The sequence below is a fragment of the Arabidopsis lyrata genome, assembly GCF_000004255.2.
Source record: "Arabidopsis lyrata subsp. lyrata unplaced genomic scaffold ARALYscaffold_7, whole genome shotgun sequence".
NCBI lineage: Eukaryota > Viridiplantae > Streptophyta > Magnoliopsida > Brassicales > Brassicaceae > Arabidopsis > Arabidopsis lyrata.
In genome coordinates this window covers 5,154,222-5,181,876 of record NW_003302549.1, presented here as the reverse complement: position 1 = coordinate 5,181,876, position 27,655 = coordinate 5,154,222, and the positions used below count along the sequence as shown (strand labels likewise).

Genomic DNA, 27,655 nt, shown 5'->3' with positions numbered 1-27,655 from the left:
AATGGGATCATCCATACTTAACCAAGATTGTAAAACGTTAAAAAAGAGATGAGCTATAACTTAAATTTTTTGTCGGAAAGGTTAAAGCATGGGCCAAGACATGTGATGCAAAATCTCTGTGACAACATCCGTTACAAAGGTGATGATGTTGTAGCCGAGGTCCCGAGTGTATAAAAAAGATTGCCCACCGAAGAACTTCAACATATGTTTCTAGTGCAGAGTTTATCTGAGGTATGGACCGTGCAGTAACCCACCTCACTAATTATTGACTTGTCTTTAAGGATCTAAACCACACCACCAGTAGTTCGTTGGAGTTAGAGTCATCGATCAACAGATTTCAGTTTTGATAATCCGGACCATTGTAGTAGGGACCCTAGCTAATGTTTTATATATATTCTATATAGACCATTTTAAAAAAACAAATAATAGAGTTAAATTTAGTTTACCAGCAATCAAGGCTCCATGAGTTATTTCACTCACTTTTTAAAAGATTTATTACTATACCTTTTTGAATATAAAATTATTGTCTTCTGTTGTGATTGGGTGTTTTCTCATAGACCAATGAAAAAAATGTGATAGACGCTTAGGGGGGCAGCATTCGATTTTCAATTATATTTTAGCGTTTATAATTTGTTTATTTTATTTTCACTAATTTGGAAAAAGACAACCAGTGGGACATTCTTGTTGTCTTTAGGAATAATAATAATAATAAAAATAAAATCTAATCAAATTGTTTCACAATAATAGAGTGGAGTCTAATTGAGTACTCCCTCCGTTTTCGAATAGTTATCGTTTTAGAGAATTTTTTTTGTTTTTAATTAGTTGTCGTTTTCAGTTTTCGATGCAAAATTTATTACCTTTTTATTTTTTATATTTATTTTTATTATGCAACTTGATTTACTATTGGTTAAATTATGTTTAGGTAGATAATTAATGATATTTTTATATTGAAAAACTAACAACATTAATAGTTTCTTAATTTGTGTGCATATAGTTAAAACGACAACTATTCGAAAACGGAGGGAGTATCGTTCTCTTTGATTTGACAATACAAAATATAAACATATTGGCACTGAAACATCAGAAAATATGTAAAAAAGGGTATAAATCGGATATCATTAAAAAAGAAAAGGATTTAGATTTCTGGATATGCTGAATTTTTAGTAAAAACTAAACGAAAAGAGATTTTTTTTAAAAAAAAAATTTGGTTCATATTTGTTAACAAATATCTAAAATTAGAAACGTAAACATGTTAGTGATGGTCTAATTGTTGAAGGGATTTTACCTTGTTAATTGAGGGACCAGAATTTAAGTCATTCCACAATAAAATTCAAATTTTTCGTATTCCGGTATTAATCTAAACTTCGACATCAAATTGCCAAATTATATTATAATTAAGTTTAGGAACTAGGTTCATCCGTCAAAATGTATAAAAATATATTGGACAGACGTTTAATACATATATTTATATCATAGGCAATATGGGTTCTTATATCATATGCAATATGGGTTCATATATTATAAATCAAAGTTTGCATTTTAGTGGTTTACGTTATTTCGTTTGATTAAAAGAGATTAAGTGATTAACTATTCATTCCGCCATAAATGTAGATACCAAAAAATGTTTAGAACATCTCTTTAATGAGTTTCGGGACATAAGTTAAATAAAAGAAACTTTTTTTTTTTTTTTTGCAGTTCTTAAGATAATATAAACATATGTGATATTATAATCAACACAATATGTCCCCTGTTAAATAAAAGTCAGATATATATTTTATACTATACAAATTTAAGCCCACTTGAGTAGATGCTATTTGCTATAAAACACAGTTTTTTTGTCTCCCTTTTCTAAATTGGATACTTTTTTTTCTAAACTGGACACAACATGTCACAAGACTCACAACCAAGATCCCGATATGTTATTTGAGTGTTAGCGAACCAACTTGTAGATATGCTTAGTTTTCTCAATGGAACTCCGATTTTATAGTCTTTTTGAGCAAAACAGATTATATGAATACCATGAAATGCAAAAAATTTTTTTTATTATGGGCTCTTTTTCTGTTAAGAATAGATTCAAAGTAGGTTATGATTTGATAGACAATAGAATTAATTATGGATTTTGCCCTTTTCATAGTGGCATTTGTGGATTTTGCTATTTTTTTAATAGTTTGTGGATTTTGCCCTTTTTTAGGCTCCAAAAATATGATTTAATATGTGTTTCACTCGTTATGTTTGGGTTTAGTCGGTTCCATTTGTTTTTAGAGTTTAGTATTTGGTATAAAGTACGTATTTTTGCAAAAAAAATCACAAAATACATACATTTTTAAGTGTTTAAAAAGGGCAAAATCCGCATTTTAGACAATAATCCCTAGACAATATGTACAATACTTGAAATTATATTTATAGTATAATAAAATCAGATTAGAAGAGTCCTGAAATAATTGAAATTAAAGATATACGGATAGGAAGCAAATTGGTGAAATAAAACCCTACCACTACCACTTGTTCATTACACATTGTACATAACTGTTGAATCAACTCAATTGATTTGGGAACCAATGTGGAGATGACAATGACCATTCATCTCTCTCTATATTATTAGTTTTATTTTTATTTTCAATATATGTTGATGCTCTTTCGTAGGACCATGATGCATACTGCTGCATATATGATCATACTGTACATGTGAGCATAAAGACAGTTAATAATCTTAGTGTAAAATAGAGAAGACCGTCCATATGATACCACTTTCTCAATGTTATACATTCCATCACTCAAATCTGAATATGAATCTTATAATAGACTCAATTATTTCAACAAATTTATGGTGGTACGATGGTTGATGATGATTCGAGATATGTAAATAGGTTATAGTGGAAGTCTCGTGGTTGATCATTGTAATCGTTTTAAGAGGCAAATTTTATAGATGTCGGAGAATAATTTGTGTTTTGATCCCGGGTTCATTGTCTACATAAAAAGGAAAACATGAAGTTATATATAAGAGTTGATACATAAAAAGGTATATATAAATGCTAATATATGGCTTTGCAAGCTGGAAACTAGGCGGGTTCGGCGGATCCTGTCCATGAAAGCTCACCACACAAAATAAAAATTTAAGAATCTCTTAGGGGTTGTTTGTATATATATATATATATAGGTAGGGAGCATCCTAAGCTTTTTCTTTTGTTCCTTTCCTCTTCCAATTTCCAACTGTATTTTCTTATAAGAAATCTGCTTTTGTTTATAGTATAGAATATCATTTTGACTTTAAGTTTAAATATTGGCAAAAAAATTAATCAAAATTTTTGATTCTAGTCATATTCATCCAATTCCTTCTTTTGGTTTTTGTGAAGTTGAAAGGTATATTTAGTAAACTACCAAAATAAATAGATAACATTTGAGTTGGTTCATCTATTTTTCTTATAATTACAAAGATTTTCCACACTTATTTTGATAATGTGACACATAAAATTATTAAAGAAATAAAGAGAAAAAATAGTACAAGGGACTAAAAGTGACTAGTGAGGGAACAAACAAAGATGTAAATTCCATTATACATCTTTATATCTTGCTTTCTTTTTTAACTTTCCCTTTTTGATTTATTTAATATCCTTTGTCCCCTGAAACTCATCGTCCAAGAAATTCAGAACATTTTGCTTTTTTAGATTGGAAAGTGGCTGTGAATTTGTAATGAAGAAAAAGTAAAAACAGTAAAAGAAAAACCAAATTGAAGGTAAACAATTAAAAAATCTTACAAAACTAATTATGCTTCTCTAAACACATTTTACCCAAAAAAAACAGAACATATTCTTAAAAAATTAACACTCAAAAATTACATTTGTAATGCTTGAGAAGCCTATTGGCTTCCCTTAAACCACTATAGTAGGCACCATGAGTTGTGGAGTAATGGGTTCTATGTGTTGCTTCCCCTGCAAACATGACTTGAAGCTCATGAACCTTGGCTTGATCATGACCATTCACCTGACCAACCTTCTTATTAATCTTTGGCAATGGCTCAGCCATGGCGTCTAGGTCATCCCCGCTTGACCCGACCGCCACATACGAATAGGAGCCACGAAACAGAGGATCACTTCCCCATTTGCTCTTCAAGACCTTTGTGATCTTCATTACTTCATCATCATCATCATTCAAAGAGCCATTGGTCAAAGGCCTAGAAGTCTTTGCGGTATCTCTCTTAACTTCCTTGCCTGTCAAGCAAGAGATAGTGGTCATGACACCGTCTATGATCTCCTCATCGGTTAGTTTCTCAAGCTCGATAGCTTCTTTGCCTGCAAACCAAGAAAGCAAGACCTTCGAATTGCTATGGATTGGGGTAATGGTCGCCGTTCTTCTCATCCACCACGGGATTTTCACAAACCTAAACTCAGAATCCTCCCGGTCAAACACAAGTTGCAGAGACGGGAACTTTCTCTGAGACATCTCAACGAACAGCTTGTTGACCACTCCATAACCTAGCCTCTTAATAGCGTCTGATTTAAAATCAGGCAAAGGAGGACTAAACAATTCTCCATCACTCTCAATCCCTGCTTTTAGCACACCTAAAGAGACAGTAACAATAACATGATCTGCAAAAACAACAGACCCATCTGAGAAATGCAGCTTCACTTCGTTACTCTGCCACTCGATCTTCGTGACCTTTCGATTCAATTGGATAACACCTTGAGGAAGCACAGATGCTAAGTGATGAATAACACTGAGATAGCCTTTAGCTATAGTGATTTCTTCGCCTGGAAACATCTGATACTCACTCTCCGCCGCGAAATCAAGCGTCGAGAGATCATCAGCTGATGTGTAAGTCCTCTGTGTGTTGCTAAACATCGTAAAAATGGCTTCTTCAAGAGATTTTCTACACCATTTCCCATACCCTTTAACTCCATCATCTCCTCCATTGCTGATTGAATCCCAGTAAGCATCAAACCCAGATTTTAGAAACGACCCAACACTACTACTTCCATTAGAGCAAACCCTAGTGGCAGTTTCGTAAATATGAGACAAACGACCCAAATCGGCGTCGGATTGAGAGATCTCTTTCCCCTGAGCTAACTCCATGAGAGCATTGAACAACCCAGAGATGGATTCAACAATCGAAGGCTCAATCTCGAACCCACCTTCAGCAAAGGTCTTAGCTTTATCAATGGTGGAATCCATACACTCCCATGGCTCGTCAGAGACTAAAGAACCAGTCTCTTTAGCGATTCTATAAACAGGGCTTCCACCGATTCCGTGGATCCACGTGGCACCCATCTCAATCTTCTCGGAGGAGAACTCAGAGGTGTTGATCCTCCCGCCGATTCTAGAACCGCCTTCGACGACGGAGAGCTCGAACATGTTGTTGGAGCTTGTGTAGAGCTTGTTAGCCGCCGTGAGACCAGCCATTCCAGCTCCGATTATAACAATTCTTGCTTTCTTCGCCATAGTTAAAAGGAAGATCCTTGTCGGTGTATGATGAAAAAGGAGAGATTTTTATCTGTGTTTTTGGGGATTAGGGGAAGGAGACGGAGGAAGGTGAATGAATGGAGAGAGATTGCTTTGGCACAACATTTATAAGGGAGAGAGAGAGAGAGTGTGTGTGTGTGTGTGTGTGAGCCTTAAGCGAGTGAAGAGATTTTAGTTACAATTATCGTTTTGAGTTTAGGTTTTGACCTAAGTAATTTTAGTTCATCTTTTTTTTTTGGTAATTTTATTTATTTCCTTTATAATTATACATTTGTCTAAAAATATCACTTCAATAAAACTGACATCCGCTGTCAAAAAAAAAAAAAAAAAAAAAACTGACATCCATGGATTAGTGATTGGCAGAGTCATTATTATAATACTCAAAAGTTAGGTTAATTATCTACTAATTACTGTGTTTTTCAACATCCTCTTAATGCTGTTTAGGTAAATAAATCAAATTATTAGCATCAGTATCACACAACACACATGTCCAATGTACATGTCAATTAGATTTCAAGTCACCTCAAGCCTCACCTATCCTCTCAATGACTAATTGGTTTACTTTAAAAGAAAACAAAATGTTTTTTTTAATTGTTTCAATTTCACTAGAATTTGAATAAAAATGGAGTGACAAACTTGAATAACAGAAAAACTTTTGGAGCGTTAAAGGCGGTTGAACTGCCCCAAACGCTTTTTTTTTTTTGTTTAGTGAATAAGCAATGTGATGAAATATTTGCATGTTGTGCAACATGCTCCAAACGTACCAACAACGTGTCGCTATTTATATATCTTATGTGTTTACATTATTACATATCTTTCCTTTTTTTTTCTAAATAAATATCTGTCTTTTCTTTTCTGTTTCTTTGCAACACAATTTGAATGGTTATGATTTATATAATAATAATAAATAGTAATAGTATCATGCTTACAAGACACTAAAACTAATTGCAAGAAAATTTGGATCACCAATATATAATACAATGGTAGTTGATAGGAGTTGGGCTATTTAATTTCTTGGTTAAAGGTAGATTGGATCGTTTGTTATTTTATTTACTTATGTAAAATAGGCCGAAGTGATCGAACTAATACTCTGAAAATTCAATGTATGTATAACTTGACATAACTCAGATATTGAAAAAATAAAATTATGATACAAAATTGAAATGATTCATTTGACTAATTTGTATCAGTAATTAAAACCTATAATTTACATAGAGTTACTTACATGTAATAAAAACATATCGTGCAAATAAAAAGATACACTGATATATGTATAATCAACTAATAAAATGTGGAACGGACGAGACTTCCGTTGAAACGTTGAAAGAAAACAATGAAGACATTATAAACTCTTTTATATGTTTGCAGATCCTTTCATAGAAGAAGTATTGTTTGCAGAATTTGTTTTTGGGTCAAAATACTATTGTTTGAAAGTTGTAGCTTTTAAGATATTTAATTGACGAGATAATTTATTTTATTTTAGACAAAACATATTTATATAGTGGAAAATAAAAAGACGCTAAATAAATTTTCTTTTGCTTTTTTTACCCATAGAATTAGTAGGCAATCATCATAACACACCATGATCAATTAATTCCTTCAGCTAGCGAATATGTTCCTGAAGAAATGCTTTTTAACGTAGATTTTCCTTTTAGATCGATCAAAGTATGCAACTTTTTCTTTTGATGAAGATATTATCGCAGATTTATCTTACTTTAGTTAAAATTAATTATATCAAACTTTTGCACTATATACACAGAAATAGATCTTCATCAAAGGTAGTGCAGATCCGTAAGCTATCATGTCGTTAACTTATAAAATTCAGAAAATGACCCATTATTAGAAAAATATATATATCGGATCAAGACTTAACTGATAACTATAATTACTCCTAAAAATAATTGAAATGATGATATGCATTCCTTCTACGTAAAATCCACATTAACATTATTTTTGTGACACAACATTTATTAACTCTCGAAAATGTGGAAAAGTAATAATAAAAGCAAAGCATAAAGACAAAATCTTTGTAAGGCTTTTGTCGGTTGCGATGAGTTTGCACATCCCGAAGAAGCTCTGGCTCTCCGAGAAGAGAATCAACTTTGAGTTCTAAAACAAATACATAAAAAAATCATTATTTTCTCAAGTTTTGTGTGATCTCTATGTACTTTGATGTACACAAAATCATAGTAACAGTATAAAATAGGATATAATATTAACATGAGTTGCCTCTTCCGATTTATTCGATAAATTGGAACAATATGTAAAAGAGCAACATCCACCATTATTTTGGGGAAAAAAGTGTGGACGTAACTATATCAACTTCAAACAGAAGAAAAACGATTTTCACAGGATATGTAATATACACAGTTGATCAATCATAAATTTTTTTGTAAGGTAGAATCTACATGCCAAAAGATTATAGAGATATAAATACGTAACGGAGACACTTAGATTTGACGTTGCAATTTTTTTTTTTTTTCTTTTGGTCAAATTGACGTTGCAATTATAAATAAAATGTCTGTGCAGATACATATCGACTGTGTAGATATATATACAAATGTAGGTAGAAGGAAAGTCAAAATCTTGAGCTCCAAAAATCTAGCTAGCTACTATGGTATTTCCCGTGACCCTAAGGACTTTTCCTTGATCTTCGAAGCTTGAAAATGACACACTCGCAGGTTATCACGTGTTTCATACTCATATAGTAAATATGCAAAACTATAGATGCGTTGTATCCATTTATAGTCATAACTCATAACAAGAGTAGTACTACTTAAAAGCGTTGCACTCTAGACAAGCTTTAGGCTTAAATATTGGTGACAAGCTTTAGGCTTAAAATTTGGTTCACCACACACACACACATCTTTCTCATGTAGATAGAACAGTATATAGTACTAATTTTGTGAGTCAATATTCAAGAATAAAATGAGGTAGATGATCCATTAAGATTAATTTGTGAAGAGCGCCAATGATCGGTTTGAATGGTGTAACATCACTACGACAATTTCGTTAGGGGGGAAGAGAGAAGCAGACAAGAAAATGGGTTTAATGGCTAGGATTTTTATAAGGACTAAATCTTGAACAATGGTGATATAGTACTTCTTGAGCCACAAATTGTCTCCCCTCTTCCAAACAAATAGTTTGGCATATTCACATAAACATACAAAACTCAAAACGTGTGTATGTATATTGTGTGTGTTTGTATGCGTCGACAAACAAGGTTTTGTTTGGTTATAGCTGCAATGAATCAATGATGAGAATCCAACAAAACCTATAGAAGCCCCTATGAGATTGTCTTATATCTATGAATGAGTAGTGTACTTAATGTCAGATAAAACCAAAAACCAAGAAAGGTTTAGTACTAGATGTTTTTAAAACTAGAGAGAGAGGGAATCTACTAGAAGATTTTATGCAATAAATTTCCTCAAATGTTGTACCTAACTCCCCAACCCCACAATCCCAAGAGTATTATTAAGTTCAATTGTCTGCAAGTTTGCATAGATGTCATGTCAGGTCTTAAGATTGCATAACAGCTTTGTAGATCTAGTGAGTTGGTCCGGTTCAGCTTGGTTTATGCAGAACAGGTTTTCTTGCATATTGGGTTTATGAATAACCACAATTTTCTATCTTCTTTAGTTGGACGTAGAACTGAAAGGTTCAGGGACACATGAGTCAAGTCAAGTATTTGAGATTTGGATTTCAATCTGTTGGTTTAGTTTGGTCTTGCTTAACCAAGTTTGGATTCACAACAATGTTTGAAACTACAAGCAAGTTAGGTGCCTACGATTAACCTGAAGAAACAGGATCAAGAACCATATAAGATTCCGGACGTCCTAAACCTACCAATATGTTGAATTACTGGCTGACACAAACCAAGTAATTTTCCCGCTAAAATAACACCTAAATCACATAAGTATACCGATTTATCTCTCAAAAACTGACACCTAAACCGCAGCAACTTACTAATAGACATGATGTGGTTGCTTCCTCAAGGCTTGGAGGTACATGTGAAAACATGTGACTTGAATTTCTCTAGCTCTGTCAGGACTTCATCTTCCGGTCTGTAAATCAAGTCACTCATCCGCCATATCTGCATTAATTTAAAATCAAAGTTTTCATTTTTACCGAGAAAGTAATCATAGGTAGGTTCCAGAGTAAATGTAGCAAGCCATTTACCTGCAACGTACCACCTCCACCGCTACTCTCACAATTATCAGAAACACTGACAATAGTCCAAGGGTCCATTGGGCTCCAGTGGAAGTCGACCAATTTGTCCCTAAGAAGATATACACAAGGAAATTATAGATTACACTGAAGAGAGTAAAAGGGAAAAGCAAACAAGCGAATTAGGATTAAGTCTTGATAACCTGTGACCAGCATGCTGGAAGAAAAGCCCAGCAGGAGTTTTGGGTGCACGCTCGGACTTCTTGCCGACCTGATGCACACATGCATATATGAATATGATGAGCTTGAAAGTAGGAGAAACTTTTATAATGCAAATCTGAGAAAATGTACAAACCGTATCATAGTCCCATATGTTCAAGAGACCATCTTCTGCTGAACTCCCAAACACAGATGATTTATCAGGAGACCACTGAATTGATAACGAAGCACTGTCACTGGGGATAGGTATTCTCATTTACAGGACAAATGATATGAATAAAACAAAAAAGAACAGAGGTAGTGGCATGTTGTTGAAACCTGAACACAAAGAACAGCAGCCTTGTGGCCTTCAAATTTGTAAATAGGTGAACCAACTCCATTTGAGGTCAGGTTTCGGCGGTCAAACACACGGACAGTGTTATCTGCTGACCTGGAAAAGTGAAGTAGAAGTGAGAGTGATAGGACGAGCATCTCTGTACTTTTGGACAAGTATTTAAGTTTGCAAAATCAGTACCCGGTCAGGATCAGATTGTTGTCATGAGGATTCCAATCGACACAGTGAAGATCAGCATCATGTGCCTTCTCAACCTGCCAGCACACAAGAAGAAACAGATGGAAACTGAAACAAGACCAAAAGGTCAAACCTCAAATGTGGATATGGTTAAAAAAAGAAATACCTTTATGGCAGGACCAGTGCCAGTTCTTGCGTCCCATAGCATTAGGCAAGAATCATCACCAACACTGCAGAATTCTTGTGCACTGCAGGGCAAAAAAAAATCACCAGAATTTTTTACCAAAAGCATCAGAAAATTTTCAGTAGTTCTGCATTTGCGTGTAAACTTAAAAGATTTAAAAAAAAAGGAGACAGACCCAAGAAGTTACCTAGATGGACAGAATGCCACGTCTTCAACTGTATCTTCGTGGCCATGATATACGCCTCGAGGGCCAACAGAAGGACAACCAGTTTTATTACTACCTTCACCAGTCTGCTTGAAGCTTGATCCAGGGGATTTGGAATCCGTACCAGCCATTGCGATATGGTCTTGGATACTCCACAAAACAACGGACTTGTCCTTCCCTGCACGGAAGAATCTTTGATGAAAAACTTGCAAACCACAAGATATGACACAAAGATAGAACTGATACAAACCTCCAGAGAGAACAAAAGGTTCGATTGGGCACATTGCAAGAGCAAATTCAGCATTATCCTGGTGCCCAGTTAGTAACTGAAAATAAAAGTTGTTCAGGTGATGCAAAAGGAGTAGCTCTTTCGTTTGTTAAGATGATGCACAAGCAGGTGGTTTAACTCAGTGCGACAACACAAAAATTCTCACAAGAGCATACCAAATCTGGACGAGAATGTGGAGCTCCAAGCACAGCATACCGGTCTGGTTGAGTCTCAGTGTCCCAAATGAGAACCTGAAAACCAATATATCATACTTGCATGACTGAAACTGGAAACTACGTTCAAAACAAGGATACTGAATAACGAAAGCAAGCAGGGCTTACATCAGGACTGTCGGTGTGAGTAGCTACAATCTTGCTATTTTGTGGGAGTTCCCTGATTCTGTTGACCTGCGATTAATGAAGGGTACAAATACAGAGTCTTTTTCAGCACTCAAAATCCTAAACGAAATGCTGATTCAGTAAATCCATCTAAGAAACAACAATGAGAATACAGGAATATCTCTCAAAAGGGTAGAACTCACACCTCTCCAGGGTGGATGATGGTCTTGTACTTCTTCACAGTTGGAGAGTGTGCCTCTTCATTAAGCTGAAAGCATAAAAAGAAACGGTATTTCAATAATTTCATCTCACCAAGAGTAACACAAGGAAAAAACCACAAGTTTTGGTAGAGAAAAACTAATTACCTGCCTATTAACAGATTCGCAATTGGCTATGACCAAAGTATTAGGCACACTGCCATTCGTCTAGTGACAGAACCAGGAAAAAAAAAGTGAACATAAGGAGCAGTAGACAAACTTTGGATACTTTTCCTCAAAGAAAAAATGTACAAACCACAAGAAAAAGTGAGCAAACTCACTTGTTCCGAGAGATAGAGACGTTGAGTCTTAGAAGCTGCTTGCTCAAGCTGTGGCCCCCATCTGCTCAAATCAAACAACAGTTACAACGAAATCGAACCTCTTTACACAAAATCTAAACACTTCACTAAATCTTAGCACTATTAAACATCTGAAACCAAAAAGTAACAAAACAGAACACTATAACCGAGTTGGTCAAGTGTTAACAATGACCAATCGATCATTCTCCTATCAAACCAAGTTCCAGAGGTACAAATTGGAAACATCAGTTAGCTAATGAGCTGTAACAGATCAAAATATAAGAGAAAGAAACACATAAAAGCATGAAGACTGAGCTAAATCATAAACCCTAACTAGAACATGTCCTAATCTCACAAATTCCAGAAACCTGCTAAGAAAAACTCTCAATCTATCAGCATTTCACTAGTAAAAACGGAAATGTAACTTAATCGCCTGACCAAAAGCACAAAGCTTGAATTTTTATTTCCCAAAAAGAAAACAACTTTCTCCAAAACCCTAGAAACAGAAAACCCAAAAACAGAAAACACAGACCTGCAAGAGAGAGAGGGCCAGACGAGGGTATGGTTAACAAACGAATCATAGAGAATGGGAAGAAGAGTCTTCCACTGAGAGTACTTGTCGTCAACAGTGGCCTTTTGACTCTGCTGTTGAGAAAAAGGTGAATGAGACTCGTCGTTTTTCTTAGGTTTCCGACCTCTCTTCTTCGTCAAAATGGCCGTCACCGGAGTCCTAGATACTCTTCTCGGCCTGGTGGCTTGAACAGTCGCTGCTGCTTCTTCGCTTTCCATTTTCTTCTTTCTCTCTTCTCCCTTATTTTTTTTTTAATATTATATTTATGCCACGTCGAGTAAACTTCGTCCCGGGAAAATACTTAAATATCAGCGAATTACTTCAAAAAGGTTGAAATAATAAATTGTTACAAAATTTGCGTTAAGCTTTCTTCTAAATCTTGGTAGAAATTTACTAATTTATTAACAACGCAAACGATGTTCTAATGGAGGTGAAATTCAAACTCGGTTTAGCGTTCAAAAGCACAAGATAATTCAATTGCAACTTGGTGTTTAAAGGCTACTTCTCAAAGTCTAACATTCATAACTCTGATTTCACTTCAACAAAGATAAATCTGTCTTTTTTTGTCTTTGAACTAGTTGGGATAGTATTTGAGGAAGAAGGATCAAACATAAACACCACTAGCAAGTAGCAGAAACAAGGATCCAAAACCCTGCAAATAACAGAGAAACAAATTTCAACCCAACATTAGATTTAAGACAACTCTTATAGTCAAGTCAAGAGGATGAAGAAGAAATGCCATACCAAGAAGACAGATGCAACTGCGGAAGTAGCGAGCTCCTTTCCGAGGCTTCGGTTTTTCCTGGATGATGTAGCTTCATAGCTGCAACACAAATGTTATGACAGGGAAAGTTTGATTAATCTTTGTTCGGCTGACTGAATCTAAACCAGCACTGTGAATACCAGAAGAGTCCACCAAGACCGTACTACGAAGAAGCCAACATGAATGGTTCAAGTCTATCTTAGAGGGTGTTATTCAATGATGGAGTTAAAGTCAATTCTTTAAGGTTTAGATTTGCTTTCTGATATTGTTTAAAGTTTTGACTCTAGGCTAACCCACATGCTCGTAGCCCTGACAACACATTACTTTAACAAACCGAATCATATCTCCTACAACTTGCATCCTTTGAAAGGTTAAATCTCCATGCTTAAATGAGAATCATACAAATCAAACTTTCTTCTGTCTTAACTAAATCGATGATCGGTCAATTTGTCACGCTCAGTGAAATTATAGAGCACTGATTCCATTCCACAGACTATCACTTTATATAATGATAGCATATAGAGCTCACACATTTCCAAAAGCTAACTAAATGAGTCCCATCCCATGACTTTCTTACTTTTTTACTCAGAAACTTTAAGGCACACATTATCTCAACAAAATGGGGATACATGAATCTAACAAAGAGATCATGAACGTGATAAACTTGTAGCTTCAGAAGACCTATCTAGAGACTCGCAATTGAGAAAGCATTGTGACCAAACCATATATAAGCAGTAAAAATGTCGCTCAGGCTTCAAAATACAGTGAACAAACAAGAGGAGAGCCTCACACGATTCATAATTCATAACCTAGTCATGACTACTACACAATGTATATTCGAAATTCGAATCAAGCTTAATGAAAAATCAAAATGAATCATAGGTGTATCGAATCAATCAGGAACTGTTTCACTAATCTGAGTATTTGAAGATCTGGAGATCAGATCGAGTTTAAGCTTACATGAAGAAGATAGCGGTAATGACGAGGCCAATCGCAAGAGTGAACACCGACAAAGTCGGATACAGAGCCACCGGAATCGGACTCGCAATCGGTTTCGCCGCCTTCTCACCGGAAAAAGAGCACCAAACAAAAATCAGAAATCGGAAAAGCAACAAATAAAGAAATCAAATTAGCTGTGATTGAAAACACATGGACGGATCTAGATTTACCATTGTTGCTAAGCTCTTCTTCTTCTTCGTTTCGATCTGAGGAACAATGAATAAGCGATTGTGAAAGCCTTTTCTTTGACTGATCTCGCTCACTAACTAACACACGAGTCGCTCCCGGTTTGGACTTAACCGGTTTACCCAACTTCGGATATTTTATGGGCCAGTTTTTGCTGTTAGTGTATCGATTTAATAAGCCCAATAATCCTTGGTAAGGCCATTGGTACTAATTCTAAATGTGTTAATTTGTCTTCTTTTTCTTTTAACGTCTGTCTTTCAATAATTTTAAACCTAGTTTACTAAAAATTAAACCACAACGAAATATTCAGAGTGATCAAAATACGAATGATTACATAATCAATGATTGCAGGATCCGATATAATAGAACCGAAACAATTTATATAACATTTTATTCTGTAAAATCTTACTCGCTAACCGATGGTAAAATCGAAGGCAGTGCTTTGTGCTAATCAATCATCTATGTATCATTCGTGTCCAAATTTCTTATTAACCCCTGTAAACTGGGATCTGTCACTTATTCATTAATAAAGTATTTGGAAGGAAAAACAAAAAAAAAAAAAAAACCGATGCTATAAAATCGATTATTTCATTCTTCACTATAGTTTTTTTTTTTTAATCTATTTTTGATTCAATTAAACTGATCTGATATACGCATCGCGATTCAAAATGCAATGTGACCCTTGACCTTCTTTGAAAATCGAAATCCACTTCAATGTAGAGACCTCCAATTCCTTGTCAATTTAGTTGCCGGTTTGATGATCGGGTACTCTCTCTAGATTTAGTTCCCACCTGAAAAATGGGACCAGATCCAATATTACTACATTTTTGTATTGGTCAACAATGACTTCCATTAGATTTCGTTTTTTCATGTAAAAGACTTAGAAATTGGTTAGGGTTTAATTTGTTGACCAGTACAAAAATCTGGTCCCAAAGAAGTGTTAGCGATACAGTATCGCCGATACTAAATGACGAAAACCCGGCTGCCGAATAATTTCATAGGTGGGACATATTTCTTAATTAATTTGGTACCACATGTATACTCGTTTGCTATTTGCAGATATTTACGATTTTTGGCACATGGATCGAACAAAATAATTCTGATGTTGTGTGTGAATAGATTTTATGCAGGAAAAAAAATATTTGGTCCGCACATTCACTTTGAAAATTAAATCACTGGTCTGGTACGGTATATATGTTTGTTCCGATAAGAATATTCAAAACTCAATATATGGTAAATTTAGAAAAGAGAATTATCGAGATAATCATTTATTTGTTTGTGTTAGGAATCACATATCTAAGTGAAATGATATATAAGAGATACGAATGCAAATTGTCAATCTGTTCTAAACTATAAACCCTAAACTTAAGATAATTCGACATCGGCTTTATATGATTCTCCATCTTTTTCTTTTTCTTTTTTTAATAATGAACGATCCTCCATCTTTGGAATTGATGTTAGATCGTTAATCGTAACACATAACAAACCATTAAGATAAAAAAAAATTCAGACACGGTTGTTGTGATAAGTATTATATATCAAAACTACTAATATCATCTAAAAGAATACTTATATTTAACACTATTGATTAATAAATGAATCTTGCGTCTGTTTTCTTTGTAGGGCGTCATGTAATCACGGGACGGTGAGTCGGTGATATCCTTCGTGTGCTTCACTCTCTAACATAGATAGCAAAGTAAATTTGACAAAATTAAAAATTCATTGTTAATCTATTTAATTATATTACATTGAGTTATATTAACCGTCGACAACTCAATTAGTGGATAGAGTTTCTGATTAAATAATCTGTAATAAATAAATAATTAAATGTTTGTGTCACTTTGCATGTGATACTTTGTGAAGACGAAATGAAGAAACTAAAAAAAAAGTGATGTTCGAGATGAAATGAGCCTTTTGCTTTCTCACGCTACTAAAAACTTGCGTATGTGTTTTCAATTCTGTGCCGGTCCAATTGATTATAACACAATGCAATTCAATAAGAGAATTAAATTGATCTTACAAATTAAAACTACGCAACCAAATCAAAGTAACAATTAATATAATATTTAAAAAATAAACTTATCTAAATTTTCTACAAAGTAAGATCGACCTTTGTAATGTAAATTTCAGTAAAGATCCTCGAGTGAAAAAAGAGAGTTATATAATACAGTATTTATACGAGTCCTCATTTTCTTTTAATACTGTACTAGTGTATTAGTTAGTTTTATGGAAGAGTTCAAAGTTACGTTTGCAATTGGACGAATTACTGGGTGAAAAAAAAAAGTGTTATCTATAAACCGGCCCACAGACTCCGAGTTTGGTCGGTTTCCACATATTTCGAATTTACGTTATGTGATCGACAATAAATAATCACATCTTATAAAGTCAAACGGTATTAAATATTCTTTTTCAAAAAAAAACGGTATTAAATATTCAAACTATAAAAGCCAGAAATGGAAACTTATCAGGGGGGTTAAAATCAATTACCCAGTAGACTTGATATTATTGGTGAAATAAATTTAAAATATATACCCTTTGACAAAAAAAAAATGAAAAATATATAGATAGTTCGAAGTCAATGCAGTCGAATATTTGACACAAAGCACTTTGGACGAACACAACTTGTATCTCTTTTTTTTTTCTTTGGCGTCAACAAGACTTGTATATATATCAACAGAAAAAAAAAGCACGCAAAGATATATATATATATTTCACGTGACAATTATTACATTATAGTATATATAGTCTAGTCTCTCTATGGTTCTATATATATCGCATACTTTCTAACTTATCTCTATATTAATCCCATAATCAACAAGACACTAATAGTAATATCTCATCCTCCGTCTCATTCTCCCATTCACCTACCCGTTAATTAGAGAATGACTAGTAATCTCGGTTCAAGCATCATCACCCTAATAACGCTTTTTATAAGTTTAACCCCAACCTTAATCAAATCAGATGAGGGCATTGATGTCTTCTTACCCATATCACTCAACCTCACGGTACTAACCGATCCTTTCTCCATCTCCGCCGCTTCTCATGACTTCGGTAACATAACCGATGAAAACCCCGGCGCCGTCCTCTGCCCTTCCTCCACCACGGAGGTGGCTCGTCTTCTTCGTTTCGCCAACGGAGGATTCTCGTACAACAGGGACTCAACCAGACCCACGCCTACTTTCAAAGTGGCTGCTCGAGGCCAAGGCCACTCCCTCCGTGGCCAAGCCTCTGCACCCGGAGGTGTCGTCGTGAACATGACGTGTCTCGCCAAGGCCGCTAAACCAGCAGCGGTTGTTATCTCAGCAGACGGGACTTACGCTGACGTGGCTGCCGGGACGATGTGGGTGGATGTTCTGAAGGCGGCGGTGGAGAGAGGCGTCTCGCCGGTTTCTTGGACTGATTTTTTGTATCTTAGCGTTGGCGGGACGTTGTCGAACGCTGGAATCGGTGGTCAGACGTTTAGACACGGCCCTCAGATTAGTAACGTTCATGAGCTTGACGTCATTACGGGTACGTAACTACCAAAACTTCACTAAACAAATAAAAAAAAAAAAAAAAAATTAGGAATGAAACAGTATCTATGACCTCGTAGATGCTAGTATTTTTTTGTCTGCAAGCTACAATTATATTAAGATCAGCGATACGTATTATATGCATCTGTATTGATGATAATATAATGTTTTAATTACAAACTTGATCCTTGAGATAAACTTACACGCAATAATCAGTATAAACTCAATAATATTTGGAAAACATTTTTTTTCTCAGAAAGTGAGTTTCTTCAATAGTAAATCTGGCGGACCTACGTGCAAGAAAGGAGGGTCATGTGACTTCCCTAAATTTCAATATTTTACTTATTATGATGAGAAAAAATACATTTGGTTTGACAAAAAAAATATTTTAGCTATGTCTGATCTGGGTAAAAAATAATTCTGGGTCCGCTAATGATAGTAATTATGCTAATTTGTGATTGACTTATTAATATGTGGAGTTTGTCTTTTTGTTCGTAATAATTTATTGTTTGACAATTAGTCGTTCATAATAATTAATTTCAGGAAAAGGTGAAATGATGACTTGCTCGCCAAAGTTAAACCCTGAATTGTTCTATGGAGTTTTAGGAGGTCTGGGTCAATTCGGTATTATAACGAGGGCCAGGATTGCGTTGGATCATGCACCCACAAGGGTATGTATCATCTATAGTGTAATCGATTTATAATTAATGTAGTGGTCGCAAATCTAAAACTGATATGATTTGGTTGGAACGTATAATAGGAAGTCAAAAGGCTGATCTTGAATTATTTTAATTTGAATAAAAATCAATACATTTGTTGAATAAACTCTCATATTGCTTACGTTTTATTAGATTCTGCGCAATCAATCCTAGGACTTGCTCGAGTGTAATCTTGTCTTATGCTTGCAAATCTTGTTGATGTCAATATCTAATCTTTTTTATTATATTTTCCTACGTAAGTCTTATAGTTATTTTAAACTGCTATAAATTGTGTACGTAGACTTTCGATAAAAGTTATGGTCTCTTGCACCTATTTGTTTATCGCTATAGTGATTCAAAGTTCTATAAATGATTCTTGGTTTTCCTTTATGAAAAATAGACCATATATACAATCTACGAAGATGATCTTAAATGGATTAATTTCTGGATATAAATTGATATACAATTATGCAGGTGAAATGGTCTCGCATACTCTACAGTGACTTCTCGACTTTTAAAAGAGACCAAGAGCGTTTGATATCAATGACCAATGATCGTGGTGGAGTTGACTTTTTGGAAGGTCAGCTAATGATGTCAAACGGCTTTGTCGACACCTCTTTCTTCCCACTCTCCGATCAAACAAGAGTCGCATCTCTTGTGAATGACCACCGTATCATCTATGTTCTCGAAGTAGCCAAGTATTATGATAGAACCACCCTTCCCATCATTGACCAGGTACTATGAAATCCTTCATGATGATTATTCTCACATAGTGACTCAGAATCATCACCATCATTACTTAAAATAAGATATAATACTTGCTGTTATGTTCATTTCGCATTATTTATTATACACATCCACAAATCGCCCTGATCATATCATAACAATATATATGTCCATATATATATGCTTATTAAATATCTCATATCTTTTGTTGTAGGTGATTGACATGTTAACTAGAACTCTAGGTTTCGCTCCGGGGTTTATGTTCGTACAAGATGTTCCTTATTTCGATTTTTTGAACCGTGTCCGAAACGAAGAAGATAAACTCAGATCTTTAGGGCTATGGGAAGTTCCTCATCCATGGCTTAACATCTTCGTACCGGGATCTCGAATTCTAGATTTTCATGATGGTGTTATCAATGGCCTTCTTCTAAACCAAACCTCTACTACTGGTGTTACTCTCTTCTATCCCACCAACCGAAACAAGTAAATAAATATTTACTTTCTGTATAATTTTATTTGAAATTATGTCCCATTAACGTATGTTAACACGATTTTTTTTAATATTAATTAATAGATGGAACAACCGCATGTCAACGATGACACCGGACGAAGATGTTTTTTATGTGATCGGATTACTGCAATCAGCTGGTGGATCTCAAAATTGGCAAGAACTTGAAAATCTCAACGACAAGGTTATTCAGTTTTGTGAAAACTCGGGAATTAAGATTAAAGAATATTTGATGCATTATACAAGAAAAGAAGATTGGGTTAAACATTTTGGACCAAAATGGGATGATTTTTTGAGGAAGAAAATTATGTTTGATCCTAAAAGACTATTGTCTCCAGGACAAGACATATTTAATTAACTTATCACATATGTCTTAATTGATTTGTTTTGTAACTTTAAGACGTGTCTTTAACATGAACAGGCAACTACTTTCATCGTCTAACTAATAAATAAATGGTTTTGTTATTTGGGTTAGGCTACTTAATTACTTTAATCTTTTTCGTTGTTGTATTAATTAGTCAAAAGCAAAGAAAAATATATTGTTATAGGCTCTCCGAAATTAAGAACGAATTATTTTCTTTTATTAATAACTTATATGGGTTACTAAGAAGTATACAAATTATACAATTAAGACCCTATTTTATTAAGATAATGAAAAACGGCGTGCATGTTTTATTGCTAAATTGAAAACGGTGTGTTACTTGGAAATTCGTACACTCTTATTGAAAACGTGGTCGTTTTGAAATTAGTACAAAGTTGTCTTTCTTAGCCAAATTCATCCATGGCGCTGTGTCAATTCCCACTGAATCTTTACACTATCTCCTCATCAACATCTTCGTCTCCTCAATTCCGTCGTCTTCAACCTCTAGAGTCCTCTATAAAGCCTAATTTCTTTATTCGTAGACTCAGATTTCGTAGCTTCAATCACCCAATTCGGTTTCACACCCTTGAATTGAGTGTCATCAGAGCCACCATTGATATCGACACTCACCAGAGGAAGAAGACGAAGAGAAAACCTAAACCGGGTTTTTTCGAAGAAATTAGCGATAAATGGTCTTCACGTATCAGCCCTAAAACCGAGAAATTGCCATGGCAGAAGCAAGAAGAGCAAATTCAACATCATAAAGACGATGGAGATGAATCAAGATCAAATCTTTCTTCTGGGTATGGTTTATCTGATAAGAGAACCGATTCCAATCGACTCTATTCGGCGAATGAGCCGTCGACTTTCCCAAGACCAAGCGGATACATGTCTGCTCCATGGGTTAACAATGGTGGGTCTAAAGGTGTTAACTTTACGACTAGCTTCGAGCAAGGAGTTGAAAGTTCGAGTTTTGATGATGTTATTACTGTAGATAGATATAGAAGGGATAACGATTCTAGTAATAGAGGTGTAGATTCAGATTTAGATGATGGTGAAAGAGGGATGATAGATTCAGGGAAAGATAAGGGAATATGGAAAACGAGGAGGAGTAATACGGCAGAAGCTGAGAGGGTTGTACCAGAACATGAGCTGAGAAGGTTGAGGAGTGTAGCTTTGAGAATGGTTGAGAGAGTGAAAGTAGGTTCTGCAGGAATTACGCAGGTGTTGGTTCAAGCTATTCATGAGAAATGGGAGGTTGATGAAGTTGTTAAGTTGAAATTTGGAGAGCCTTTTTCTCTTAATATGAAGAGAACTCATGAAGTTTTGGAGGTTAGATTTGAATCTGTTGAAATAAGGAATGATCTTTTCGGTAGTATTCTGAATAATGTGTTTACTTTTTTTGTTGGTTGTGGTGTTTAATAGAATAAAACTGGGGGATTAGTGATATGGAGGTCAGGAAGCTCGGTTGTGCTATACCGAGGAATAAGTTACAAGCTCAAGTGTGTTCAAACATTTATTAAACAGAACAATCTCAATACAAAACATGTAGAGGCAAGGGATTACGTACCTGAGGATGCGAATTACCCCAAGAATGTTCCTAAAGAACAATTATCCGAGCTATGTGAATTGAATGATTTGTTGGATGAGCTTGGTCCAAGGTTTCATGATTGGACAGGGTGTGCTCCGTTTCCTGTTGATGCAGACTTGCTTCCTGGATACGTTGAAGGATATAGGTGTCCGTTTAGGATTCTTCCGCAAGGAGTAAAGCCTTGTTTGTCTAACACGGAAATGACAGAAATGCGTCGGCTTGCTAGGACAAGCCCTCCACATTTTGCTCTGGGTACGCATAAAATCATCGAATCTTACTTTCTTTTAGTAGTAGTAATATATGATTTCCCAAGTGACTGTTGTTTCTTTATTTATCTGGTTTAGGGAGGAGCAGAGAGTTACAAGGTCTGGCTAAGGCAATGGTAAAGCTATGGGCAAAAAGTGCGATCGCCAAAATAGCAATCAAACGCGGTGTAGAAAATACGCGGAATGAGAGAATGGCGGAAGAACTTAAGGTTTGATGAAAACATAAACTTCCATATATATTCACACTCACCAATATTTTGCATGTGCTCACTTTGTTTATCTTATTCATTCTTGAAGAGACTTACTCGCGGTGTACTTGTTTCGAGAAACAAGGAGTATATTGTCTTCTACAGAGGTAATGACTTCATGCCTCCTGCCGTGGCAGAGGCATTGACCGAGAGGCAAAAGGAGATAACGGAAGTTCTTCAAACCAAGGAGGATCAAGTCCGAGAAATGGCTTCAACAAGAGTCACACTCACATCACAAGCCAAATCGCCTAAAACCCAATTACTCGCAGGAACGCTTGCTGAGACTATAGCTGCAAGTTCTCGGTGGGCACCAGATGCAAGCAGCGTTGATATTGAAGAGTTAAAGAGAGAATCAGCTTCCATCAAAAGAGCTGCATTGATTAGAGATCTTGAGCTAAGGCTTCTTTATGTGAGTATTACCCTTTTTTTTTTCTTTTGGTATCTGATTGCACACATTTGCTCTGCCTTAAATTTGATGATCTCTCTTTGGTTCCAGGGAAAGCAAAAGTTGAGAAGAGCTGAGAGAGATTTAGCTAAAGTGCAGAAGGATCTTGACCCATCAGAACTCCCAACTGATTCAGAAACAATCACAGAAGAAGAGAGACTTCTTTACCGCAAAATTGGTTTGAGTATGGATCCGTTTCTTCTCTTAGGTAAGCACAAAGACTGTTCTCACTCATGTGTCACGTTTAAAGCCAAAACAATCTGTAAGAATTCGATTTCCTGTTCTTAAAATGTTTTACAGGAAGACGAGAAGTGTATGATGGTACCATAGAGAACATGCATCTACACTGGAAACATCGTGAGCTTGTAAAAGTGATTGTTAGAGGCAAATCTCTTCCGCAAGTCAAACATATCGCTATCTCTTTGGAGGCTGAGAGTGGAGGAGTATTGGTATCCGTTGATAAAACCATGAAAGGCTATTCGATTATACTCTATCGCGGAAAGAATTATCAGATGCCATTTCGGCTTAGGCCTTCAAACTTATTGACGAGAAAAAAGGCTTTTGCTCGATCCATTGAGCTTCAAAGAAGAGAAGTAATGATGATAATGATTTTACGTGTAACTTGTGTTGAAAGTTTTCTGTTGTGATCAATATTGGTCTCTTTGTTTCTGACAGGCACTGAAGTATCATGTTGCAGACCTAGAGGAACGGATAGAGCTGCTGAAGACCGGACAGGTTTGATGAAACTTGAATGCTTTTATGACAGATCAATCTACTTTAAGCCCTTCTGAGTAAACAAACTTATCATTGAAAATTGATCCAGGATGACGATAGGGAACCCGGCAGGAAAAGTGATGGAGAGGAAGAAAACTTGTATTTAAGAGTCGATGAATCTGATTTTTCTTCTGACGAGGTAAAATGAAATCCTCCTGAAGGTTCTTGATATTTGAAAATTTACTTGAACCACTGCATCTCTGAGATGGATTTTTTTTGAATCAGGATGAATCTCTGGAATGGGAGTCAGAAAAGAATGAAACTTTCTTATCATTGGAGGAAGAAGAAGAAGCATGAACCGGTAAACTAATATAATTTATTCGGGTCAACCGAGTCGAAATATTGATATCGCAAAAGTTAAGTTGAATTTTTGAATGCAAATGCAATATAATCAAGAGTTTATTTCAAAAGTTCTTTGTTCAATGTTACGGAAAAAAAGTATACCGAAAGAAAACATAAAGCCAATCCATATGTTATACTGTAGTAAGACACAGGTGTTGGACTAAAAAGCATAAACCAAAGCAAAGTAGGACTCTACTTCGCTGGATAAACCCGAAAACCAAAAGAAATGGGAAAATCATAAGCAACCAGATAATGAGATGTTTGCTGCTTGCTACATCATATTGCGGATTGCCATTAGACCAGTACTTATGCAGTTGTTGTGTCTGTTGTCTCGAGAAAAATGATAGTCTGTGTAGAATAGGACAGGATCATAAGTATAGAAGGCTGATCTGTTGTACTTATTCAACGGGGCGTTGAGTTGAAATCTCCTGGGCAAATCTGGATTGGCCAAGAACTCAAGAAGTGCCTTCCATACGCCACCAAATCAGTTCTTTCATCCGCCACCGCCTTGTTCCCGTCTTCTCTTGTATAACCTCCAGCTACTATGAAAGTTCCTTTGAAGGCATTTCTCATGGGTGTCAGAGTTTCCATGACCTCGAAGGTTTCGTCTTCAAGACTCTTTGATGAGAGAAAGCTGAGTTCCTTAAAGAGAGCTTCACTACTTATGAAGTACTTAGTTCTTACGTATGGAAATTAAGATCACGAGCCCTAAAGCTAAACCCTGACGGAATCACTGTCCTTGGCGTAGCTGTTGGAATTCGACATGCTTTAGACCCGCCACTTCCTCAAGAATACTACGGTAACGCCTACATAGACAGTCTACGTCGAGCTAACCAGTATTGATCTAAGGCTTAATCGTCTAACTTTTCTTTTAGAGAAAATAAAAGTTAGACGACTCTTTCTGAGAGGCACTGAAGCAGTTTTATTAGAGAAATTTAGTTTCGTAATTTCTACTTTCTTATTTACTTTTAAAGCAAGCAAAGGTGTAGTAACGACTCTTAATTATGAATTAAATAACACGAATTGAATAAGGAAATGATTAGATAGGTGACAGAAAATAATCAACATCCATAATGGTATAGTCTCCGAGTTTATTAAGAAGATTATAGTCTAAAATCCGGAATTTTCTATTATATAAAAGAAAAAAAATCAATCACATGGCCTCGGTCTTAGCATACAGTTCCTTTTTTCAAAAAATTTGTATATAAAGAAAAATTGAAAGATGAAAAAAAAGAGGGAGGACCCAATTTTGTCTTCTTTATTCTGAATGCTGTCTGCAGTAAACGTACACGATTCTTATCATATATAGCTTATGTGTTGGGCTCATGAACTTTCATAAGCCATGCAAAATTAAATTGTGTCTACTCCTTCAGGCATGTTACTTTTTATTATTATTTTAAGAAATAAAAAGAAGTAAAAAAAGTTGAAACACTTCACTATATAAACAAAATCAAGAGATGGAGACGGTGATATAGTTTTACATTCATAAATTTCGTAAGATGACAAACCGAACCAGCTCAAGCCTTCCCCTAAAAGTCGAGAAGAAATCCATTGAGCTCGTTAAACCCTCACAACGCACTCCTTCTGAAACTCTCTCCCTTTCTAGTTTAGACAACAACCCTCTCGACGAAGTTAGGCACGCAAGTGTTTACGTTTTTGAGGCAAATGAAAAGAACCACAAAGATCCGGTTTCCTTGCTTAGGAAGGCTTTGTCCCAACTTCTTGTGTACTATTATCCACTTTCAGGCAGGCTTGTTAGACGAAAAAGTGATCGAAAGTTTCAGCTGGTTTGTAATGGGGAGGGAGTCCCTTTTACGGTCGCTATCGCAGCTCCTGATCTCCCCTCTCTAAACTATATAGAAAACTTTGTTGATGAAGTTGCATTGCGGCTTGTCCCTGAGATCGACCTTAACTATGAAAGCGAGATCGGTGATTATCCTCTAGCTATGCAGGTATCGTTTCGTTTATTAGATATAAATATAGGCTTTGGATGGTGGCCGTGGACAAAAAAACGAATTAATATGTTATGGTCTAGACTATTCAATGTTTTGGGTGGGTGGGACATACAAGTTTTTCTTATAAATTATGTCCTATTAATCATTGTTAAGAAAAATTTTAAATTTGAAGGTGACCAAGTTTCCTTGCAGTGGATTCACCATTGGTACAGCATTATTACACGCGGTGTGCGATGGGTTCGGTGTGGCTAGGTTCATTCATTCTCTAACCGAGTTGGCCCGAGGCAAGCGTGAGCCATCGGTACTACCGGTATGGGAGAGAGCGCGGCTAGCTAGGAAAATAGACAATGAACCGGCTAGAGTTCCGGGCGGTGCCGGTGCTAGAGCGAGTCTTTTGGCCACTTCACCGTTTATGCCAAGTAGTGATTTGGTATGTTTCAATATTTTTTCCTTTTTTCGGCTATATAGGGTAAGAATCATTTGTTCTTATGAAAAAGTTAAAAAATCAATAATACCCAAAAGGTTTAAGTTAAGTGCTATTTTTGAAAACAAAACATACAAGTTATACTTAATCATCAAATTTGTTTTTGACGTTTCCCGCGAATGATTTTACTATCTTGTTTTACTATCATAAGACAAAAGAATAATTGTTTTTTTTTGGAATTTTTTTAAGCACACAAACTTGCATCTCAGTCAAACAAGGGCTAATTTCAATATAACTCATTTTATTTTTGTTTTCCAATAATTTAATTTTTTTATGTTCACAAAAGAGAATTTTCATAAAGTAAAACTTTTATGTTTTGTTTTCAAACTGAGCACTAAACCAATTTTTTCTGTTTGGTATTATTGATTTTTCAAAAAGTTGCAAAATCTTAGAAAATAAAGCTAAAAACTGGTAATTTAAACCCGTTACCAATTTTTATTAAAATAAAATTTGTACGAAATTATAATATTTTTATAAACTTTTGTAATTAAAGTTTACATTTTGTTTATTTATTTTTAACGTACCATCCACAGGTTACAGAGATAATAAGCATTAAAGCTGGGGACATAAAAATGCTTAAAGACACTTTGGTTAGGGAATGCGAATTCCCGAAGGAGAGTTTCACTACATATGAAATTCTTAGTGCTGGCATGTGGAAATCAAGATCTCGAGCCCTAAAGCTAGATCTTGATAGGATCACTGTCCTTTGCATAGTTGTTGGAATCCGACATGTTCTTGATCCACCATTGTCCGAAGGTTACTATGGCAACTCCATCATAGACGTGTACATCGAGTTAACCGTGAGAGAACTCCATGAATCATCGATCTATGACATTCTAAAACTCGTGAAGAGTGCCAAGAAAAAAGCTTATGACAAGAGGTATATCGAGCAAGAGCTAATAAACATGGAGAGAATGATTAAGGAAGATGTGAAATCTGGCGAGGTAATCGATGGATTATTGGTCATGACCGATGTGAGAAATATCGGGCTGTTTGGATCGATGGATTTTGGTTGGAACGAGCCTGTGAATATGAGGTTTCTTATGTTTCAAGAAAGCTTCAAAAACATGGTGATGATCTTAAGACCATCCAAGCGGGATCCAGCAATGGAAGGTGGGGTTAGAGTGGTGATGACATTGCCGAGAGATGCAATGGTTAAGTTCAAGCAAGAAATGGATGCTATGATGCATCTTCGTCCTCGCTTTTGATCAATCATTTCACTCTCTTTTTTTTTTTTAATCGAGTCATTTTGCGTATTCTCAGCTGCTTCGAACTAAAAATTATAAGAACTCGTCTTTTCTGCTATCTTATTTCCACATTC

The 27,655-nt window shown here is 35.5% G+C and overlaps 6 protein-coding genes across 7 annotated transcripts; 3 read left to right on the top strand and 3 right to left on the bottom strand.

Moving 5' to 3' along the window:
• Positions 1-3,702: 3,702 nt before the first annotated feature.
• On the bottom strand, positions 3,703-5,642 carry LOC9303464 (probable polyamine oxidase 5). The gene has a single exon (XM_021019064.1). The coding sequence runs from the start codon at positions 5,434-5,436 to the stop codon at positions 3,826-3,828; it is 1,611 nt and encodes a 536-aa protein (XP_020874723.1). The 5' UTR covers positions 5,437-5,642; the 3' UTR covers positions 3,703-3,825.
• A 3,509-nt stretch (positions 5,643-9,151) lies between these two features.
• On the bottom strand, positions 9,152-12,801 carry LOC9303463 (WD-40 repeat-containing protein MSI5). 2 transcript variants are annotated; one of them, XM_021018935.1, is made up of 16 exons: positions 12,438-12,801; positions 11,888-11,948; positions 11,715-11,774; positions 11,555-11,617; positions 11,353-11,418; positions 11,188-11,262; positions 10,994-11,069; positions 10,726-10,921; positions 10,521-10,602; positions 10,358-10,431; positions 10,162-10,273; positions 9,980-10,054; positions 9,828-9,895; positions 9,637-9,736; positions 9,424-9,550; positions 9,152-9,251 (listed from the first exon to the last, which is right to left on the bottom strand). In XM_021018935.1, the coding sequence occupies exons 1-15, from the start codon at positions 12,692-12,694 to the stop codon at positions 9,449-9,451; spliced, it is 1,467 nt and encodes a 488-aa protein (XP_020874594.1). In that variant the 5' UTR covers positions 12,695-12,801; the 3' UTR covers positions 9,152-9,251; positions 9,424-9,448. The 2 variants fall into 2 exon arrangements, with proteins under 2 accessions (XP_020874594.1, XP_020874593.1); XM_021018934.1 differs by having other exon boundaries at positions 9,152-9,550.
• A 92-nt stretch (positions 12,802-12,893) lies between these two features.
• LOC9305488 (transmembrane protein 258) lies at positions 12,894-14,521 on the bottom strand. The gene is made up of 4 exons (XM_002867344.2): positions 14,409-14,521; positions 14,200-14,300; positions 13,221-13,299; positions 12,894-13,128 (listed from the first exon to the last, which is right to left on the bottom strand). Exons 1-4 carry the CDS (start codon positions 14,409-14,411, stop codon positions 13,081-13,083), a joined length of 231 nt encoding a protein of 76 aa, XP_002867390.1. The 5' UTR covers positions 14,412-14,521; the 3' UTR covers positions 12,894-13,080.
• Positions 14,522-17,114: 2,593 nt separating this feature from the next.
• On the top strand, positions 17,115-20,249 carry LOC9305487 (cytokinin dehydrogenase 4). Its single transcript, XM_002869370.2, has 5 exons — positions 17,115-17,934; positions 18,480-18,607; positions 19,109-19,369; positions 19,575-19,843; positions 19,935-20,249. Exons 1-5 carry the CDS (start codon positions 17,307-17,309, stop codon positions 20,224-20,226), a joined length of 1,578 nt encoding a protein of 525 aa, XP_002869416.1. The 5' UTR covers positions 17,115-17,306; the 3' UTR covers positions 20,227-20,249.
• Positions 20,250-20,594: 345 nt separating this feature from the next.
• LOC9305486 (CRM-domain containing factor CFM3A, chloroplastic/mitochondrial) lies at positions 20,595-24,040 on the top strand. The gene is made up of 9 exons (XM_021019023.1): positions 20,595-21,561; positions 21,655-22,072; positions 22,165-22,295; positions 22,384-22,743; positions 22,831-22,987; positions 23,080-23,372; positions 23,455-23,514; positions 23,603-23,692; positions 23,779-24,040. Exons 1-9 carry the CDS (start codon positions 20,650-20,652, stop codon positions 23,848-23,850), a joined length of 2,493 nt encoding a protein of 830 aa, XP_020874682.1. The 5' UTR covers positions 20,595-20,649; the 3' UTR covers positions 23,851-24,040.
• Positions 24,041-25,307: 1,267 nt separating this feature from the next.
• Positions 25,308-27,632, top strand: LOC9303462 (spermidine coumaroyl-CoA acyltransferase). Its single transcript, XM_002869367.2, has 3 exons — positions 25,308-25,847; positions 26,023-26,280; positions 26,868-27,632. Exons 1-3 carry the CDS (start codon positions 25,395-25,397, stop codon positions 27,540-27,542), a joined length of 1,386 nt encoding a protein of 461 aa, XP_002869413.1. The 5' UTR covers positions 25,308-25,394; the 3' UTR covers positions 27,543-27,632.
• Positions 27,633-27,655: the final 23 nt, after the last annotated feature.

Coding starts and splice junctions, on each gene's coding strand:
- LOC9303464 (XM_021019064.1), bottom strand. CDS start 5,436: ATGGCGAAGAAAGCAAGAATTGTTATAATCGGAGCTGGAATGGCTGGT.
- LOC9303463 (XM_021018934.1), bottom strand. CDS start 12,694: ATGGAAAGCGAAGAAGCAGCAGCGACTGTTCAAGCCACCAGGCCGAGA. Junction 10,603..10,725: donor GTGGCATTCTGTCCATCTAG/GTAACTTCTTGG, acceptor TTTGCCCTGCAG/TGCACAAGAATTCTGCAGTG. Junction 9,896..9,979: donor ACATATGGGACTATGATACG/GTTTGTACATTT, acceptor TGTGTGCATCAG/GTCGGCAAGAAGTCCGAGCG.
- LOC9305488 (XM_002867344.2), bottom strand. Junction 13,300..14,199: donor ATTACCGCTATCTTCTTCAT/GTAAGCTTAAAC, acceptor TTTGTGTTGCAG/CTATGAAGCTACATCATCCA. Junction 13,129..13,220: donor CAGTTGCATCTGTCTTCTTG/GTATGGCATTTC, acceptor TGTTATTTGCAG/GGTTTTGGATCCTTGTTTCT.
- LOC9305487 (XM_002869370.2), top strand. CDS start 17,307: ATGACTAGTAATCTCGGTTCAAGCATCATCACCCTAATAACGCTTTTT. Junction 19,370..19,574: donor CCCTTCCCATCATTGACCAG/GTACTATGAAAT, acceptor CTTTTGTTGTAG/GTGATTGACATGTTAACTAG. Junction 19,844..19,934: donor TATCCCACCAACCGAAACAA/GTAAATAAATAT, acceptor ATTAATTAATAG/ATGGAACAACCGCATGTCAA.
- LOC9305486 (XM_021019023.1), top strand. CDS start 20,650: ATGGCGCTGTGTCAATTCCCACTGAATCTTTACACTATCTCCTCATCA. Junction 21,562..21,654: donor GAACTCATGAAGTTTTGGAG/GTTAGATTTGAA, acceptor GGTGTTTAATAG/AATAAAACTGGGGGATTAGT. Junction 23,693..23,778: donor CTGATTTTTCTTCTGACGAG/GTAAAATGAAAT, acceptor TTTTTGAATCAG/GATGAATCTCTGGAATGGGA.
- LOC9303462 (XM_002869367.2), top strand. CDS start 25,395: ATGACAAACCGAACCAGCTCAAGCCTTCCCCTAAAAGTCGAGAAGAAA. Junction 25,848..26,022: donor ATTATCCTCTAGCTATGCAG/GTATCGTTTCGT, acceptor TTAAATTTGAAG/GTGACCAAGTTTCCTTGCAG. Junction 26,281..26,867: donor TTATGCCAAGTAGTGATTTG/GTATGTTTCAAT, acceptor TACCATCCACAG/GTTACAGAGATAATAAGCAT.